The 19,787-nt window shown below is 48.7% G+C and overlaps 1 protein-coding gene across 3 annotated transcripts in view; it reads right to left on the minus strand.

The window, feature by feature from the left end:
- TRAK1 (trafficking kinesin protein 1) overlaps positions 1 to 19,787 on the minus strand; it is a 98,782-nt gene that overhangs the window by 2,812 nt on the left and 76,183 nt on the right. For 2 of the 3 annotated variants that reach the window (XM_007463236.1, XM_007463237.1), the window contains exons 11-13: positions 19,255 to 19,491; positions 17,876 to 18,192; positions 10,792 to 11,743 (exon numbers count right to left, since the gene is read on the minus strand). In XM_007463236.1, the coding sequence (XP_007463298.1) occupies positions 11,274 to 11,743; positions 17,876 to 18,192; positions 19,255 to 19,491 (1,024 nt within the window). In that variant the 3' untranslated portion in view covers positions 10,792 to 11,273. Of the gene's footprint in view, positions 1 to 1,544; positions 1,648 to 10,791; positions 11,744 to 17,875; positions 18,193 to 19,254; positions 19,492 to 19,787 lie in introns of those variants that run through there. The other variant, XM_007463235.1, reaches the window with a different exon arrangement.

Raw genomic sequence — 19,787 nt, forward strand, 5'->3', positions numbered from 1 at the left:
TGACACCAAAAAAAAAAAAAAAAAAAAAAAAAAAAGGCACAGGTGGAATTCTACAAAATTGATCTACAAGCAATAGAGGGCCCCCCAAAAATGTGGACTTAAAATCTTGTTCACAGAGCCATTCCTAGGGAGATTCTCTATTTTGTTTCAAGCTGCCATTCTTTCAAACTCAGGTAAAAAGCCTTTTCTTACTGCTGACTTCTCGGGCTTTTTCATCCCTGACGAGGCCAGGACTTAGAGAAGGCAGGGGTGTGGTGCTGAGTCCTACGGCTACAGTCAGAAGGGCACCAGGATGCCAGCCTCTCCCAGGGGGAAGCTCTGTCCAGTGGTTTTAAACACGATTTCTTCAAACATAAAGCTGAGGGATAGGGAAGCCGGGTTCTCCAGAGGCAGGAAGGGAGACGGAGAGACAAGCTAAAATTTAGAGGTCCCCTTCCGGTGAGAACCTCGGTTAGCCCTGTATTAGTGCTGGCACTCGGAGTGACTGGGGCATTTAGACAGGTTAGGGGTGTCCGTTGTCAAGGCCGAGTTAGCCAGGCACAATCAGAGACACGTCCACGCCTACGTGGTGGGTTAGTGGCGGCCACGCGTGCACACACAGCTCCTTCATGGGGCCCTGCCAAGCAGGCCCCGCTGGTGGTGTTCTCACCCCCTGCCTCGCCCGCGGGCTCACTCTCTGCCCTACATCTGCTCTCAGCTCAACGGGGCCTGGGGCTGCTTCGTCGTCCTCCTCACATGACCTGCGGAGAATTATTCATCATTGAAGGTGCTCCTTGGGGCAGCTGCTCCCTCCGAGCTGGCCCTGCTCGCCTCTCTCCCGTAAGTTACCTTCCACTCACCCTGCCACCTCGTACCACAGAGAAATCAGCTGATGGGATCACGCCACCACGTTGGGGGAGACCATTTTCCCTTTTACTGGAAGCTCTGAAATCCAGCCAAGCAGACCCCCCCCCGCCCCCCGCCGCCCAGGCCATACAAGTCCTCTCGTCCTATGGTACCAACTCTTATCACTTCTTGGAGGTGCCCAAGGGAAATGGACCACGCTGGGCATGTGGTTCCATTCAAGTTTTATCATTTCGGTCATTACAGGGTGGCTGTGATGCATGGCCCCTGGGGCCACTGCCAGAGGCATAAGTGCTACCACAGGGCTCAGTAACTCCATTCTGTGAAAGAAAACGTTCTACTGACAAACTTTGGGGCAAAAAGCCAAAAGACTTGGACTTAGGGGCTGTGGTAGTGCCCTAAACTTCAGCTGGTTGAGAAGGGACGTAAGAATCTTCCACGGCCAAAAAAAGAGCAACTAAAAGTGGGTACAGGTCTCTCTATCTGTGCTGGATCTGAATCAATAGGGGCCTTGATTCCAAAAAAAAGAAAGAAAGAAAGATGGGACTCAGAACAGGTGACTGCAGTGCTTGGGAGATGCTTCCACTGGCTAGGGGTAGATTTGAATGAGCCTCTCTACTTTGGCTTTCCTCAACGTTAATTCTCACAGGGAGTGTCTCAACCTCACCCCACCCTGCCCACCTCACGGCCGGGTCCCTTACCTTGGTGTGACCCGCGTGAGCTCGTCTGAAGGGTGCAGGATGCGACAGGTGGTGAAGGTGAAGGTGGAGTTTGTCTGTGACATGCACTTCCCAGGGTGGTGGGCTAAATCAGGGGCAGGGGGAAGGGAGGAACAAAATATAGTCCTTGCATCCAAGTACACCCATGAGAAAAGTCAAAATCCCGCATGGCCCTGGACAGATGCAAGAAGCGATGGGCTACCTTGTGAACTGGATCTGGGCGAGGAAGGTGAAACGCAAATGTTCTGGATCGAAGGTGGTCCCTCAAAAATAACCAGGCTGTTGAGCACTGGTGTGCAGAGCATCGAATTCCAGCTTCCAACCCAGTCCAGACAGGGTTTCCCATCAGCGTTCTTTGGCCAGTAGTGGATCCAGTTTGAAGGGCTAATGGGCCCTTGGGGGTAAATTTGGGTTCCCTCCTCAGAGGTCCAAATCGGCTTCCTTCTTTTGTTGCTTTACTTTTCTTTTCATTGGCAAATAGGTGCCAAACTCTGCCAAGGGGTGGGGAGAGGTGTAGGGCAGGGAGAGGCACTTGCGCCTGGGAACAGGGCAAGGCTCACGGGCTCCCTTTTCTGTTTACACAAAAAGGGGCTTGAGGAAGCTGGCTCCACTACTGTCTAACTGTGGTCGACAGGGAGGGAGATGGGGCCTCAGCTGCCTCAGCAACAACGTGGCAGGAGTCCCAGGGCCTGGGTTCTCCGTGGGGCTGAAGCTCCAGGACCTGGGCTGGGCTGACACACAGCGGTGCAAGCAGCACCAGTCCCCCTGGGCTGCTTTCTTGCCATCTCTAGGATGTCTGGTTTCTGATGAAAACGAGACAGAACAAGTTGTCCTCAACTTATTTCCTCTGAAAGCTCCAAAGAGTTGTTAAGGCAGCTGAAAGACTAAGATCTGGAGCAAAGTAAATCACAGAAGCGTTAGGACCATGCACCAGAAAGCCGGCAGGAGATAAGTAGGAATAGAGTCTACAGGAGACATCATGATTGTAGAGGTCATCCTCATTCATAACTCAAATGTAAAAAAAAGAAGAGAAAAAAAAAAGGAAAAATGATGCTGCTCCCAATAGCATGCAAGGTGAGGTCTGGGTCAGCCCCCCTCCCCACCCACTCCACCCCTGCAGCCTCTCAGCCCCCAGAGACCTCCTTGGGAGACAACGGATTAGGATATTGGAGGCCATGGGCATGCTGAAGATTCGAAAGGCTGGAACTAGAATCTTCTAGCTCTTTATGGCAAGTTTTCTCTTGGATTTGACAAAAAGGAAAAGGAAAACAAACCGGAAGAGATCGGTGCCCCGAACCTACAGATCCACACACGGGTGACTGTATCTTAAAACAAAAAGAAAAGAAAAGAAAACACTAGAACCCAGATGAAACAAGCAAACAAAAACATATCGGAGACACGCAAATTGAAGGCAGGCAGGACACAGCCAAAGCACAGAAAACGGTGGCGGTGACTCAGGAGCTACGCAAGGCTGGTTTCCCCTGATTATTGTGGTCCAATCCACATCTTGGTGTCAAGGAAGGCTCCCGTGGCCCCTGGCATGGCAGCCAGCACCATGGCCATAAGAGCAAACTCTCAGCCACTGGGAGCTCCAGGCAAAGCAGGAGGGGGGTGGAAAACACATGTAAAAATAGCCTTTGTGCATCTTTGTTTCTCAAGCAAAAAAGTAATGGTTTAGGAACTCAGATAATTGAGAAATGACTGCGAGCAAAACAAAAATGGAGGAAGCTATGAAGAAAAGGCAACCAACCAATCACGACTCTCTGATTGCAATAAGGTCTAGAAACAAAAGCAACAAAAAACCTGAGAAAAGCATCCCAAATAACAGGCGTGAGGGGTTATTTGGGAGGGAGGAAAGAAAAGGGCAGTAAGTATAAGTAATTAAGACAGAACAGTTGAAAGAGAGAGAACATTTTTTTAAAAAATCAAACAAAAGCAAGGCTTGATTTAAACTTAGAAGTGTACCCCATTCAAATACATGGCCAGAATATCAAAACAAAAGGTCACACATGTTCACTTTCTCCACCCCATTACATATCGGATCTTCAATCGTTAACAGTTAGTGTGAGATGGACATTTTAGAGAGACAGTTGCATCAGCAGAAGCAAAACCCATCTTATTGCAAATGGGTTTTGGGAATAGGAAAAGGCTGCTAAAATTCAGAGGTCATCATTCCCCAGAAGCGATGGACAGCTTTAGAAGACCAAGGAAAATCAACAACAAGGATCAAAAGTGCCAAAGCCAGAGGTTCGGCCCCTCCGCAGTACCACTGGGATGCCTGGACCGGCCAGCTCTCCGAGTCACCACTGCCCACCGGGCCGCTGCAGCATCTCCCTTCCTTGGGACACAACACAGAGACAGTGAGTCACCCGAGGCTCCTTGAGCTGCTGGGGGCTGATTCCTACAGTTCTGTGAACAGGAGAGAGCAAATTCCCAAAGCAAGAGGCACCGACAGAGTCCTCTAGGCAGGGAGCAGGGGCTCAGTGGGAGCGCTCACTATTGCAGTCACCACTGCACCCCAAAGCCCTGCCTTAGGTGCTGTGGGTTAACCGCATGCTGCTCGCTCGGGGCCTCCAAGGACAGGGGTTTTGGATTTAATGTTCTGACTTCCTACTTAAATCCTCATTCCTTTTCTCGGTCTGACTGGAGGACTGCAGTGTTGTGAGCCAAAAGTATTAACACTGACAAGTACTTTCATCAAGTATTTTATTTAGGAATGAACTTGCATTTCCCCCCCTCAAAAGACCCTAACCTTTATTATTTTTATTTGTTCCTCCCCCCGCCACCGTGGGTTCTGAAACTGGTACAAAATCCTCATCTGTCAGAGAACCTTTAAACTTAATTAATCCTTGATTATTCAAGATCGTCTACGTTGGTGAACTACATACAGGTAGCTACCGTGCAGATTTTTTGTTCTTTAAAATGTGCCACGCAAGCACACACCCTTCAGCCGAGGTGGGGTCTCAGAGGGCTGTATAAGGAGGACAGTGCCCCTGCCCACCTGCACTCTGACCGACCCACGTGTGCTTTCTGCCCAGAGCAGGTGCACTTGGTAAATGGCTCTGACTGGCTGTGCTCCTCTAGGGGCACATGGTGCCTGGTACTGACTGGAAAATTGGGTGCTTGGGATCTTGCCGCCGCAGCCAGTCGTGAGGGAGCCCTGGCCCAGCCCTGAGTCTCCAGTGAGTTGGGGCTTCCTTCTTGGATGCCCTGAAGACCACGCTGGGGATTATCTGCAAGTGTGCTACCCAGACCAGGTTGACTGCTGCTTGGTGGAAGGCTCGGGTCTCCAGGGAAGATGGGCAGGAAAGCCCAGTGCTCTCCTCGCAGCCCAGGGATCCAACGGTGAGAAGAGGAAAGAAACACGGATAAGGTTTGGTATACCGGCAGGGACCTGCAGGGTGACTGGGCTTTGCAGCCTGGCCGTCCACATGATGAGATCTGTTCACACGAGCTCATGCATGTCGGTCAATTGGAACGATGCTTTCCTTCCCCTACCCACAGGGAAGGCCAGGCTGGGAATGTGCCGGGGAGGCCAGAAACTTCTCTCTCTAAAGGCCATCATAGCATCGTCCTTAAAAGAACCCTCCCGGGAGCCCACACAGCTGTCAGGGTGCAGCTGCACCTACTGAACTCTATGTGGAGCTGGGACCTACACACACACGGCTTCCAAAGGGATCTCTGAGGACAGAGGAATGCTGGCCATGCTACACATCCAAGATACAGAAGTAACTTATTAAAATATTTTCTTTAAAATGACAAACCCATCCCAAAATCTTGGAAAAAAGGGTTTTATCTTTGTGACATACTGAGAGCCTTCCAAATTCTTTTCCCACTCTTCATGGGAAGTGGCCAACTTGTGTAAAATAAACAAAATGCCTTGACCTTTTTCCCCTTTTCTTGATTTGAACATGTCGTGTGAAGCTACCGTCACAGGACTTGGATCTGCTCTGCCATTTCTATAAACTCATTCACCAACACACACACACACACACACACACACACACACACACACACTCCCCCCACCTCCTTTAATTCTAGTAGCTGCCACCACATCAACAGTGGCATCGACCGGCCGACCTTTTCTGTCCAAGCAAAAACAAACCTATTGAAAGTAAAAGCATCGTCCATCCAGCTTAAAGGCATGGCTTGAAAGCCCTGCAAACGTCAGTACTTTTTTTTCCTTTCATCTTTTTACCAGCTTCTAATGACTTTGTTGTTTCTTGCTCCAGGAGTAACCACAGTGGAGGTGGGATGCGTATCTTTGCCTGTCAGCTACGTGACCTTTTTTTTTTTTTTTTTTTTAAAGCAATGTTTTAGAATTCTTCCTAAAAAAAACTAAACTCTCAGGGCATAGAAAAATGCTCTAAAGACTTTTTCTATCACTTCTTTATATAACTCTGCGTGTGAATTTTTCTGGAAAAAAAAGTTCTATGATGAGTCCATGTGGGAAAAATTCCATAAAACCTTTGTTTGCCATGTGCTTCATCATTAACATAAATACTGTTTGGGATTAATGTGGCTTTAACAAGTGTTTTTCTCTGGGGGGGGGGGGGTAGGGAATCAAGGGCAGTTTCAGATACAGCAGTACAGCTTCTTTTCTTTTTTAAAAATAAAAGTGATATTAAACTACACAGTATTACAAGATGACATTTTTAAGCCCTTAGTTCCAGGCTTAACATGGGCCTGTGACTCTTTTTCTCTGCTTCTTAAGCATTTCTTTTATACAGCCCCTGTGTGGTCCTGCAGCTCTAGGGACCCCTGAGTCCCCAGTGCAGACATCCAGCCCAGAGGCACTGGGGAGGTTTCTAGCACAGAGATTGTGAACCACATCACAAGATCTCTTCCTGGTTTCTGTATAACTTGTGTTTCCTGAAAATTTTTTTAAAATAAAAAGTCTACTTGTCCCCCTACACCAAGCTGTCTACTCTGTTTCATCTAAAAAGTGACTTAACAGAGGAACAATCTCACGGAATGGCAAAGAGAGGACCAGAAATTCCCTCAGGTGGCCCTTGGGGTATCTTCAGGAGATAAAATGACTTAAAAATATATATATATATTTATTTATTTTATTTATTTTTGCCTGCGGCAGGTCTTAGTTGCAGCACGCGGGATCATTGTTGAGGCGTGCAGCATCTTAATTGTGGTGCCCGGGCTTCTCTCTAGTTGTGGCGTGTAGGTTTTCTCTTCTTTAGTTGTGGCGTGCAGGCTCCAGGGTGCATGGGCCCTGTAGCTGTGGCCCGCCAGTTCCAGAGTACATGGGCTCTGTAGTTTGCGGCACGCAGGCTCTAGTTGAGGCGCGTGAACTCAGTAGTTGTGGCACGCCAGCTTAGTTGCCCCGCGGCATGTGGGATCTTAGTTCCCTGACCAGGGATCGAACCCATGTCCCCTGCATTGCAGGGTGGATTCTTTGCCACTGGACCACCAGGAAAGTCCCCAAATCACTTTTTAGAATGCTGTTAAAAGATCAAAAGTTGGATTCTTCGGATGCCAACAAAGCTGGACCCTGCGCCCTCTGCCTTCATGTCCGTCCTGTGGCAAACACCAACAGGTGCGGGGAGCGGGCCTGGCTAAGCGGCCGCAAGTCCATCATCCAGCTGGTGCTACCAGAGCCTGTTCAAGAGCGCACTTCTCCCGTGTGTCAATAGGCGGCGCAACTGGACAACTCACCGGAACCTCAACGCGCACCCACGTGCTACCTCAAGGGCCCTCCACTTTAGAAGAGGCATTGTGCAAACAAACGCCCACTCAACAATCCAAGTGGGTGCCCCCTGGAGCACGGCAGTGCCCTCCTATGGTTTTCAGAGGTGAGGTTCCATAGAAAAAGCAGTCCCAGCAAGCGGGCTTGTTCTGGAAATGTTAAGCAGGGTTGACTCCGTGCTGTTTGGGATGAGTCAATTACGTGACTCCTCATTCACTTTTCACTTTGGGCTGCACTGGCCTGGTTCTGGTTTACTATACATTTTGATGCAAGAGCACAGGGCTTCCTTAGCATCTCCTAATACAGGGGGGTGAGAGCAGACCCCAGCTTTGTCCGTAATAACCAAACTGCTGTAACTGCTACACACCAGGGTGGGGTTGAAAAGTCTTCTCATTAGAGTGGGATCTCTTTGTCAACTCCCTCGGTGGAGATAAGAAGGAACCTTCCCAGAGGGTCTGTGAATCGAATGTATCAGACGTTCCCTTCTAGATTCATCAGGTCCTCACGGCCAACGTTCCCTCACAAGCCCCTTTGGGTCCTGCTTCTGCAGTGGGACTGACAGTGCAACAGGATGCCCACCCGGGGCTTTGCTCACACCAGCCCCTGCCCCAGAGGAGGCTGGAGTGATACTCAGTTCCTCGAGCTTTCTGTCTGCCTCCTTTCATCCACCAGCTGTTCCCTTCTCTTCACGTAACCTCTCCTGAACAGAGCCTGGACCTACGTATCAAATAAGCAAGCTACAAAAGAAGCTAGTTCTTGGCTTTTGCTTCTGGGGGCCCAAGTGCTGCAGCCTCAGGGATTTTCAAGGGCACTTTTGACCAAATGTGATTTTTGCCTTCAACACTCAGCCTCAAAAATGACACACAGGGCTTCCCTGGTGGCGCAGTGGTTGAGAGTCCGCCTGCCGATGCAGGGGACACGGGTTCGTGCCCCGGTCCGGGAGGATCCCGCATGCCGCGGAGCGGCTGGGCGCATGAGCCATGGCCGCTGAGCCTGCGCGTCTGGAGCCTGTGCTCCGCAACGGGAGAGGCCACAACAGTGAGAGGTCCGCGCCACACACACACAAAAAAGAGACACGCAGCTCCACTGCAGTACCACTGCCAGATAGGCTGCCATGATTTATCGGAGCCTGTTTTAGGATATTTCTCCCACTGGAAATGGTCTCCATGTGTATGAGCATCAAGTAAACTGACCTTTGCTTTCTTCTATGTTGCTTTAATCCTGCCTCTGTCTCTCCTTTAAGAATCAAGGCATCCACGATAATTCACCTGGACTGTCCATCCAACCATCTGCTGACCTAACTGTGTGACTTTAAGCTCGGACCTTAATCCTTTACCACATGCAGGCTCTTCTCTACACATAAATACCTAAAATTCAGAACACTGGCAGTACAAGATTATGTCTATTTCTGATACAAGTGCACTTTCTATACGAATTAAAACATAAAATATATTACTGAAATAAAGTAAAACTGTAATCTAAAAATTGTTTTACATAGTCCATTTTAATCATCTAAATTATTTACAAATATAACAAGGATTTATCCTTTTTAAAGACACGGGATTATAAAAATCAAATAATGACACAATAATACATTAAAATATATTAATAAATATTTTTCAGTACTCAAAATGTTTTCTCCATGAGAGAGCAGGCTCTAGACAAAAGTGCCTAATATACAAGTTTTCCCAATCTCCTCTCATAATACCAGTTGTTAAAAAAGAAAGGTTAATCACCTTCTGCCTTCAAAGGTTCTCCCTACTCAGTCTTCCCAAGGCAGATGGAAGCTCCTGGAACTGTGCTGTTTGGCAACAGGAAAGGGCAGACCAAGGCAGGGACCAGGCCAGCAGGGGCTACAAATTCCGAGACAGAGGATGCCCCAGGCTTTCCCACTGAAACTTATCTGTCTACCTGTGACTCCAAGATTGTGTGCATAATGCCACTCAGGGTCCCTGGGATGATTTATGTAGAGTGACGTGCTTCTTACATTCCTAGAATCAAAGTGGTTCTGTCATTCCCCCCAGAGAAAAAAAAGAGCCAGATCATTGTCCGTGCCTTTCCCTCCTGCACTGAGCTTTTACCAAGTCTTACCCAGAAAATAAGCTCGAAAGAACCTTTGCCTAGATGATCAGACCTTCCTTAAATTACCTACAGCAATCTATATAATTCTTTCTGGTTGCACACTACCATTGTGACTCCTCTGTAGTTTCCACTGTACGTTTGTGTGCCTCTCCTCAAAGTTGCGGGATGGATTTGCTGCAGGTTTGAGGAAGGTGGGAAGAAGCAATGGATACGCCTTTGTTTGTGGTAAGGAAAGTGGTTAGGACTTAGCTCCTCCTAACTGTCCCCTTGCTCCCTCTGTCCTCAGAGAGATATTCTTAGATGAACTGATAAGCTTTGTCCCTTCTCTACAACTTCTCCGAGAGAAACCAAAGGGTGCTTCTTTAAATTTACAGGATTCACCTTCTAATCCACCTGCAAGACTGCAGGGAGGGGTCACCACACTCAACACGATGCCTGCCCCTTCAGCCACAAAAGCAGCAGACACAGTGTCTCCTGTACCATGGTCTGCCTTCCAGAGGGGCACCAGTGCCGATGACACAGGGAGGTAACAGTACCGAAGGAAAAAGCGTTCCTTTTCTTAAGTGAGAAGATCCTAAATAATATGCATTTTCATTCCCTTGCAAGCTTAATCTGGCAACTCAATGGCTAAAAATTAAAATAAGACATAAATAAACCCAGGTGCTAAATAATCCTTTTTACTTGATGATACCTCTAAAGTTTATGTCAAAGAAAAAAGAAAAGTTCCTTGGCCAGAGGTGTGTGAACTTAGCCAGGGGATGGAGAGACACCACCATGAACCTCAGCTCTCTCCTGCCCTGTACTCTATGCGGAGTGTTGTACCTCTCATGAACGAAAATTATCAGTCACAAAGATGAACGTCCTCTCCTCAAATCTGGTGGCTTGGGTATGTCACGAGGATGACGACATTGGGTTAATTCATCTTTTTCTGGGTCTCTCCCCTCAGCCCAAGCAGCCAGGGGGTCCAGGAAGCCTGGGGTAAATAGTAAACCACGTGACCCTGTGATGCCAGGGCCTGGGCACAAAGCTTTTCATCCCAGTGAGGCCTAGGATGTGTAATTCTGCAACCTCATGATCATATCTTTAATACTGGGGTGGAGGGAGGGTGGCACAGAGATCAGTCAGTGCTCTTTTCCAGATTCATCTAGAGTCCTCTCTCTAAAAAAGCTTACTGACATCGTCTCAGGGTTTGCTGGATTAAGGAGTATTGCTAAAACACTTTTAAAAAAATCTACTTTGGGGCTTCCCTGGTGGCGCAGTGGTTGAGAGTCCGCCTGCCGATGCAGGGGACACGGGTTCGTGCCCCGGTCCGGGAAGATCCCACATGCCGCGGAGCGGCTGGGCCCGTGAGCCATGGCCGCTGAGCCTGCGCGTCCGGAGCCTGTGCTCTGCAACGGGAGAGGCCAAAACAGTGAGAGGCCCGCGTACCGCAAGAAAAAAAAAAAAAAAAATCTACTTTGAACACATGTATAAGCTGGAAAGAAAACACATACGCCTTCACTGCAGTTAGGAAAGGGAACAGGCTGATCTATGAAGTGATCTCTGAAATCCTGAACACTTTCTGGGCTTCTTCCAATTTTAATGCATCGTGTAGGTAACAGATCCTCTCATTCACCTTCTGAACAATCCAGCACTCATAATTGCCCCTCAAACTGCCCAACTCAGCTCAGCTGTTTGGAAGTCACCAGGGGACCCGAGAAGCTGCCTTTTAGACATAGGGAGAGAGCCAGAACAGGAAGGGGAAGCTGATGCTCGGGGCGGGTAGGGGGCAATAATCCACTTCTTTTTAGCAGCCTTTCCTGCTCCCCTTCAAGAGCCCGCCAGGCCATGCACCTCCAAGGTGGGCAGGGAGCTGCACCCATTTGTTACAAAAGGAGGCATCAGACTCTATTAAAAAACGGAACCGCACAGTGGGAATGCTTTCATCATCACCCACACAGACGAGCAGAAGCTACAGACAGAGAGCCACTACGGATGGTGCTTGGGACAGAAGTGAGAATGGCCTGGAACTCTGCCTCCGGTAGAGATGCCAGGTTCACAGGAGCGATCGCGATGCCCTCACCAGACCCCTCCTCCTCCTCGGCCGCCGGCGGCTCCTGCATCTCCTCTGGGAAAGCCTGAGGCCGGCTCGGGTAACTTCTGCTGCCTGGGACAGTCACGCGTGCTCGGGACCTCTCACCTGAGGTCTCTGGGTGCTGAACTGGCGTGGAGGTAGCTAGGCCCGGGAGGGAAATGTGGTCACCTGTGTCGTCTTCTTCGAAGTCGCTGAGGCAGTACACTTCGTCCAGGTCAACGTCCAGCGTCCGGAAGCCCTTGGTGACCACACCAGGCCGGGGGTCCAGGATGCCCCCGAGGTGAGGCTGGGCCAACTGCTGCCAGTGGTGAAGGGTGGCAGAACCTTGCAGGAGAAAGGGCAGACGGGGCGACAGGGAGAAGAGAGGGTTAGGACGAGGGTCTAAGCGGTGGCTGTTCACCACCCTCCAGTGCGGAGCGTGAGCCCCAGGGGGCCCTGGGTGCCACAGGTGGACTCTGGTAGGGACACCCATCGAGCTTCCCTTGCCCCTCCTGCTGTGCAGCAGGTGCTAATCCCCTTCCATGCCCGGAAGGGGCACCAATTAAGGACGAAAATCAGTTTCTCTACAAAGTAAAATTAACGCCATACTATGTACCAAGGATGTTTGGTGACCAACTCTTTATTTTAATCAACTGATGTCAACCCCCAAATCCAACATAGAATCACTTTAGAAATAGAAGAGGAGAAAATAAGCGAGGCAAGCACAGAAGAGGGGTGGGAGGGGGGAATGTGTATGGATTCTATACCAAGTACACACAGCTGGGAACAGGGAAGACAGAGCAGAGGCAGAATAAGACGATGTCAAACCAACTCTAGGACCCACAACAAGAGAAAAGCAAAAAGAAATTAAAGTAGCACGCAGAGAAGTGGTGGGCACGGCCGTCACCTCCTTTACCTAGGTTTTCTGTATTCCGCCAACAAGCCTGACAGGCTGCAGGTTTGGGGAGTGGGAACTGGCTTAAAGAGACGTGATTTAAGAACACATAAGTCCACACAGAGGTCTGAAGCAGAGGAGCCCATCTCCTGGCGGACACCAGAGCCTGGGACTCAGATGACACCAAGCAAGGTCTGTAATAACACCGGAGTGCGTCCTTGAGGACCTGGAAGGTAAACCTGGTGCTCCCAAAGAGAGGTGTTCCAAGACCAAGTCTGCTTAGGAAACTTGGGTTAAGAAGTGTATTTACTGAGGATCTACATCTCAGAACCTTTAGCATGTTATTCTGTGCCGGGACTCTGCCCAGCCCACCTGCTAGAGCAAACCTTCTCCCCCTTAGGACACTTAATACCCCTCACATGGCCCTGGTACTGTGGGTGCCCCGCCCGTGGGCATTCTATCCCCATTCCACAGATGAAGAATAGCCACGCCAATAACATTCCACGCGCAACAGAGAGACTTTGAGAACAGTTCTCAATGAACTCCCAGACACTCACTGCTGGCTTCCTGAGGGCATCCTCTGTTGGGAGGGCAAGAATCCCTCCAGACTACCAGGATGCCCTGGGGAACGTCAGAAAGGGGAACCAGGGATGCCAGGGGCCAGCAGCTCAGGAGTCCAGATGAAAGAGAAGTGAAAGGCAGGCAGGCAGGCAGCGGGGTCAGGAAGTGGTCCAGGAATGTAACTGAACTCCCCGACCCTCCGCTGTGCCCAGTGAGTGCACTGCCTCCAAAACACTGCTGGGAAATAACTCTTCGTGGGGCAGTCTCGGCCGAGGAGTCTCGAAAGGATTTTGCAAATGGGCAATTTCAAATCCACTTAAAAGAGAAAAAACTGTACACACTCAGGTGTCTCTCCCGGTTTTAAGTGTCCCAAGTACGATAGCAATCTACGTAACCCCAACCTATTGAATTTAACTAGAAAATACTCTAAATGCAAAAGAGAAAAGAGATGAAAGGTACATATAATGAAACAAAGCTGTGCATGGGATCCTGAGTCCCAGGTGCCACGGCACCATTTTTTAACAAGCTACCCTGTATGGAGGCGTGCCAGCAGGGCAGCTTGCTTTACATGTATCACCTAGACTCACTCCTCAAAATCGCCCTGCAAGGTTAAGTATTATTACCCACACCTCACAGACAGAGGTTCACTGAAGTTACGTAACTTCCAGAGTCACTGAGTTAGCGGGAGCATAGCCAGGGTTCAGTGCTAAAGGCCCAGTTCTTTCTGTAAACTCATCCTGCCTCCCTCCTCAAACCATAGGTCTGAAAACTAGCCAGGAACCTGGGCTCAGTGAGAATATGGAGGAATAAATGGCGGGCAGTGCAGCTTCCCCGTGGCCGTCCAGGGCCTGCCAGGAGATGCACACTCTCCCACCGATGGGGTTTCTCGTGCCACTCCTGGGGACCTCCACGCCTAATAATCCAAAATGGGCCCCCGGTTTGTGTGTTCACTGTTCACATGTCCACATTCCTGGCAACAAAACTGCACTGGGGAGAAATTTTAAACAAGGCAATACGACACCCAGCTTGGGGTGGCGCATCCCGGTCTTAGAAGGAAGATGAGAAATCCCCAGATGCAATGTGGCCACGGCCACACTGGGAAGGGGACTGAAGGGAAAGTCAACACACTGGAAAGTGAAGAACCATGTCAAGGAAGTGGCAGATCTCCTCATCCTTCTGAAGGGGGTTCTAGACGTTTACAATGCACCGGGAAAGAACTCATTGAGGCTGGAGGTCTGGGCCTGGAAAAGAGTCCCGTGGGCCTCCATTCTCCATCTGTTTAACAGGCTGCCCCATCTCTCCCCACCCCATGCATGAGTCCGAGAGAGAAATGAGGCTACGGAGAGTTGCTATTTGGAGTTAAACAGGCTACAGAAGTACATGGAGTTTTTTGCATTCCCTGAAAGTGCAGAGCAAGGAAATCTAGTGAGATTACAATGGAAAGGTTATGCAGAAAGATGCATACTACGTGCCTTTTTACCCCACGCCTCAGGCCTCCTTTACTCACGGAATAGCCAACCTTTACTGAGCACTAAGGGCCAGGCTCTCTTCTAAGACGCCTACATTTACTGACTCAGTCATCAGGATAACCCTGCCATCGTCACGTTACAGATGAGGAAACCAAGCGCAGGGAGGTAAAGTGACTTGCCAGAGGCTGCACAGCCAGGCTTTAAACCCAGGCTGGCTCCAGTGCCCAGCCTCTTGACCATAAACGTCACCTCCCAGACAGCACTGAGGACGCCTCACATAATGTGAGCCTCAGAAATCAGGTCAGTAACACACGCGAATGGTGTTCTAATCCTCAAACAGGTGTTTTCTATTCTACAAAAGTGACTATTGGTGAAAACCTCTGCAAACTTGACTGTCATGTGAGTTCTGCCATGCAGGGAACTCATGGACCATCTCCACTCCTGACTGGTTCTGAGGCCCGAGCAAACGTGGTGGTCCAGGCGTGGCAGTGGATGGGAGGTGGAGTGTGAGGGGTTCTGCCTTATTCAGAGCCTTTGTTGTCTCTTTCTTATCCCGTTTCCCCAGCTCCCCGCCACCTCCCGTGCCCACCCCTCCTGGCCTCCTCTGTTTGTCAAGCACAAAGCAGGAGGATTGCTATACTACTAGCCACCTCCCATTACCATCACCTTCTCCCACCCACATGAGAATGAAGCTGGGGTCAGGCAGGCAAAGAGGGGAACCTTCACGTTCCTAGTTGGCACCAGGATGGTCTATGGAGCAGGGCGTGGACAGTGCAGAAACGTAATTACGGTCACTGCCCCTTTCCTTCTGTTTGCTTTCTTTCCACACCCCACTGTTCTAACTGAAAGGTTTTCATGTCACCAAAGGAGAAGAAAACTAAATCCATGTATGTCAGCAGAGCACCTAGGGCTTAAAAGTTAGAACTAAACCTGCTGGATAATGTACGGTTTGGAAGTGTATGCTTTTCCCTAATTACATATTAACTTGTTTATATTTGGAAATACTATCTGGTTATAATCAATCAGAAAGGAAGAGCAAAATAGAGGGGGAAAATACTGCCTGATTCATCCTTTTAATGCCGATATATCTCTTTCTAGTTTGAATATTTTGTTTGTCCTTTACCTGCTTAAAACGTGTAAGATGAAGAGACAAGATTGCTAACATTCTGAAACACCTATAGCCCAGTTATTTTGGCTGACACCAATGAGCAGATAGCAAGATTAATTAAATAGGTAAGGGAGACACAGATGGACGACACAGATTGGCTATCTGCTATGATCCCAGCCAACATTCTCCAGGGGCCTCACCACAGGTACATTTACCTGGGCCACTGGAGAGCATGGGAATCCTATCAGCTTCTTGGTGGCAGTGGAAAAGGATGTAAGAACACTGGCCCCAGCAAAATACTGGTCCAGGTCTCAACACTGGTAAGGCTAGCCCTTACACCTGAATTACTGGAATAGGGGCAAGTTCAAGGAGCCTACAAGTTAATAAGCACCTATCAGATGCTGGGCACGATAAAAACACATCACATTTATTCCTTGACACAATCTTGTGTGGCAGATGTGAGCCCTATTTCACAATAAGGGAAACAGGACTCAAAAAGGTAAAGTAACTTATCCAACACCACAGTTAGAGCTGTAATGAACCCAGCATCAGGCAGACTTCCATGTCAGCACTTCACCATATCAAATTAAACATGGTAACACAGAAGTAATTGTAGAGGAGAGGACGAAAAAAAATATTGGTGGTATTTTAAACAACTAAGAAGTCAGAGCACTACAAAATGGAGCCAGAGGGATAGATCTCTATCATGAGGATAGCTTACAGCCCATAGTGATAAGACATGACTTTTTAATGGTAGTGATAGGGGTTCCTGGTGAGCAGGGTACTACAGTTGAAATTTATCTTGCAAATCTAATGGGATTTCCTCTTATTCTATTAATTTATCACAAAACTACTGCTATCTACGTCACAAGATTAAAAGAGAAAAGGATGCATTGGTCAAAACAACTTTAAAAAAAAAATCTCTTCCTACAATATGCTTGGAAAATGAATCCAAAAACATATCCTTAGATGATCTAATGAAACACAAAGTAAATTACAGAAATCAGACAAGATAGAGATGGTAAATTCCAATGACCTTTGAGAGACAAAGGAGAAAAAAGAAAAGAAAGGCAAAAAGTAAAATTGCAGAAATGGAAGATTTTATTGAAAGAAAAACAGACATAATTATGGATCAGAAAACAATCACCAAGCTTACAACTGAATAAACAGTTTAAAAAAGGATGAGCCATTCCTCTTCTGAAATCTAAGAAGCACCTAAATTATACAATTAAAAAGTAATTATGAAAAAAAGTGTTCGCCCACCCTCTTCCTTCCTTTGGAGAATTATGGCACCCAGCATTTCTTGGGTCTTTTACAAGTACAACCTCATCTTACAGCATGCATCCTGACAGGGGTGATACTGCCCCCCAGGGTTGAAAACTGTTCTTCTGGGGTGAAAAATGTACTCTCTTTAGGCACAGATACACATAGAACACATATATCTATGGCATTAACTTCTCGGGGGGAGGGATTGGGAATTCATGTCTAAAGTGGCTTCTTAAAGAGGGTAATAAAAAAAAAAAAGGTGAGAAATACTGCCTTACAGAAATTCTGATTTGGCTTTGCATTAGATACATAGTAGAATTCTGAAATACCTTCTCAAACTCTCTTGGGTTTCCAAACTAAAGAAGAAAAAAAAAGAAAATTACAAGCACTTAGTGGCTCTCAGCAGGGTAGTGGTAGGTAAGGGGAACACATGTTATAATGCCTAAAGCAAAAAGAAGGAAAAAAAGGGGAGTTTTTCCATGAGGTTAATCATCTAGGATGTCCCTGACACTAGAAACTGAATTGCCCCTGGAAAAGGTAGGCTTAAAGAGGGACAGGACTCACTCGCCCCCACAGCCACCCCCTTCCTGGCCCCCAAATTGTGGAGGTCTACAAGCCTTGCTCAGAACACTGCATCTGCAGAAAGCCACACCCTCTTTATTTGAAGACCAAAGCGGAACATGTGAGTCAACAAATAGCAAACCGCTTTCACCTGGTTATTGAAAAAAACAACTTACAGCGTTTGCTTTGCACACCCCCTCCCTGACACCAAATTTTTTGAGAAGTCAAAGCATCAATTGGCTACACTTCTCACACCCCCAGGCATGTCCTGATTAACCTCTGAGGATGTCAGGAGCGCCTCTGCCTCCCCAAAAGATTTGTACTTCTAAGGTCCTAAGTGCAAGAGAAAGAGAACTAGGAAAAACGGCGCCAACACGTTTTCTTTTCTTTGGCTGAGTTGGAGGTTAGTCTGGGCTGCCTGTGTGTGCATTTCCAAACCTGCACCGGGAGAGGTGGAGGCCTGGGCACTCAGAGGAACTCAAACCAGCAGCGCGGGTGGCTATCTCGGAAGAAAAAGGAGTAGGCGTTACAGAGGTTGCCAGCTTTCCGGTGGTGGATCAGGGACCACAGAGAGTCGCTGAAGAGGGCAGAGAGGGGCCGAGGCCCCTTGTGATCACCTTCCAGCGGCTTGACGATCTGCAGCTTCTCGGGCAGGTAGGAGCGGCTGCTGAACGACATGCCAGAGAAGCCGGTGAACTCCGAGAAGCGCGAGTGCGTGCCCAGGGACATGATGCTCTCGGTGGGCGTCAGGGAGCCGCTGAGCAGCTCGCCCTTCTCTGCCAGCTCCCTGAGCTTCCGCTCCTGCTCCTCCTCGAAGAACCTCCTCTCCGAGAGGTAGTTCTCCCGGCGGAGGGACAGCCGCCGCAGCGCCGTCTCCAGGTCGTGGGACCCCGGGGTGCCCGGCGTGCCCGGTTTCTTGCTCCGCTCCTCGTTTCTGGAAGGAGGGGAAACGGGGGTGGGGGGGTGGGTGAGCGCGGAGCACCCAGCAGGGGGCGCTAGACAACGACGGCCTTAACTGCTGGTTTCCAGGTGGCAGCTGGATCTTCTAAGGAAACCAAGGCAGTTGAAATTTAGGCTAAAATGGGGAAACAAATGCCTGTCCAGAATAACAATTCCCTCTGTTGGTTCTTTTTTTCCTCAGGGAGGTGAGGACGGAGCACTCAGGTGCATGGCAAATTTGCACACACTACATAAAATCCAACCCCTACAAAACATCTCCCTCATGACGCCTTAGGAAGAAAGCTTCAGGCTGATAACCAATATTTTATAACAACTCTAAGTGGACTCTAACCTTTAAAAATTGTGAATCACTATGTTGTACACTTACCTGTAACTGACATAATATTGTACAGCAACTATACTTCAATAAGAAAAATAATAAAGTCCAGAAAAACCCAAAGTTCTGATAGAGCAGTTTCCAACTGTCTGACCCATCAGTCAGAAAAGCCAATTTTGTGAAGTCATAGGAAAAGGATGGACAATGAAATGGCGGTGGTCGTGGGGTCCTGCAGGGCTTCAGGATGAGAGGGACAGACCACCACTGAAGAGGACCCATCCCAGTAATGCATAGTGTGGCGGGCACTTGCCAGACACCCTGCACCTCACCTTCTGAAGCGAACCAGATCTGGTCACAAGACCAAGCCTGAGTCCTCAGCTTTTCAGAATCCAAGCTACAAAGGGGGTCATGAAACAAATGTCTGGTCTGTAGCCTAACAGACAAAGATTAACAGAAAAAAATTGTCATTTATCCTCTCCTCCAACATTTTACAGAAAAGCCGACTTCTGGTGCATCCTCTCATGACTCTTTAAACTGGTTAACACAGCAGCATCAAGATAAGCATAAGCTCAGCCGGTTGGTACAACAGATTTGAGAACTGCAAGGTCTACACTTTTCAGGCGACTCTTATCAGCCCCCCTTCTTCTGATTACTGAACCTGTGTTCAATCCCCCCTACCTGTCCCCAAAGCAGAAAGATAAAAGAGCCCGGCTGGCTCACCCCAGGTCTGCTGACTCTGCTTCCAGGATGATGCTGTTGGTCTTGTTGTCAAGGACGACGTTTCCGACGTCGCTGCCGTAGAAGCTGGACCGGGGGGTGCTGACACAGCTGGACAGGAGGGAGTTCATGGCCGAGGACTGGTTGGAGCCAGGGATGTTCATGGTGGACGGGGTCAGAGACCTCTGCTTGACGACCTGGTTGATGTTTCTTACAGTCTCAAAGACTCGCTTCTGGTGACTGGGGAGAATGCACAACATCATCCATGACTAAGCAAATGCGGGAATGACCCTGGAGTTCAACCCTCCAAACACTATCCACCGAGAAGCCAATAGGCAGCTGGCCCACTGTGACCCCCAAGCAACCCGACACCCTATGTCTTTCACGTGTTTCTTAGGGTGCTGGTTGGAATTCAAGAGACTCAATACCCACAGAATTCAGGGCTCCACTACGTGGTTGTGTCCTAAAGTTGATACTGCTTCCTATTTCCCTTAAGCTTGACTTAAAATTTTTTTTTTTTTTTTTTTTTTTTTTCG

This window comes from Lipotes vexillifer, unplaced genomic scaffold (assembly GCF_000442215.2).
Source record: "Lipotes vexillifer unplaced genomic scaffold, Lipotes_vexillifer_v1.1 scaffold820, whole genome shotgun sequence".
Lineage (NCBI taxonomy): Eukaryota > Metazoa > Chordata > Mammalia > Artiodactyla > Lipotidae > Lipotes > Lipotes vexillifer.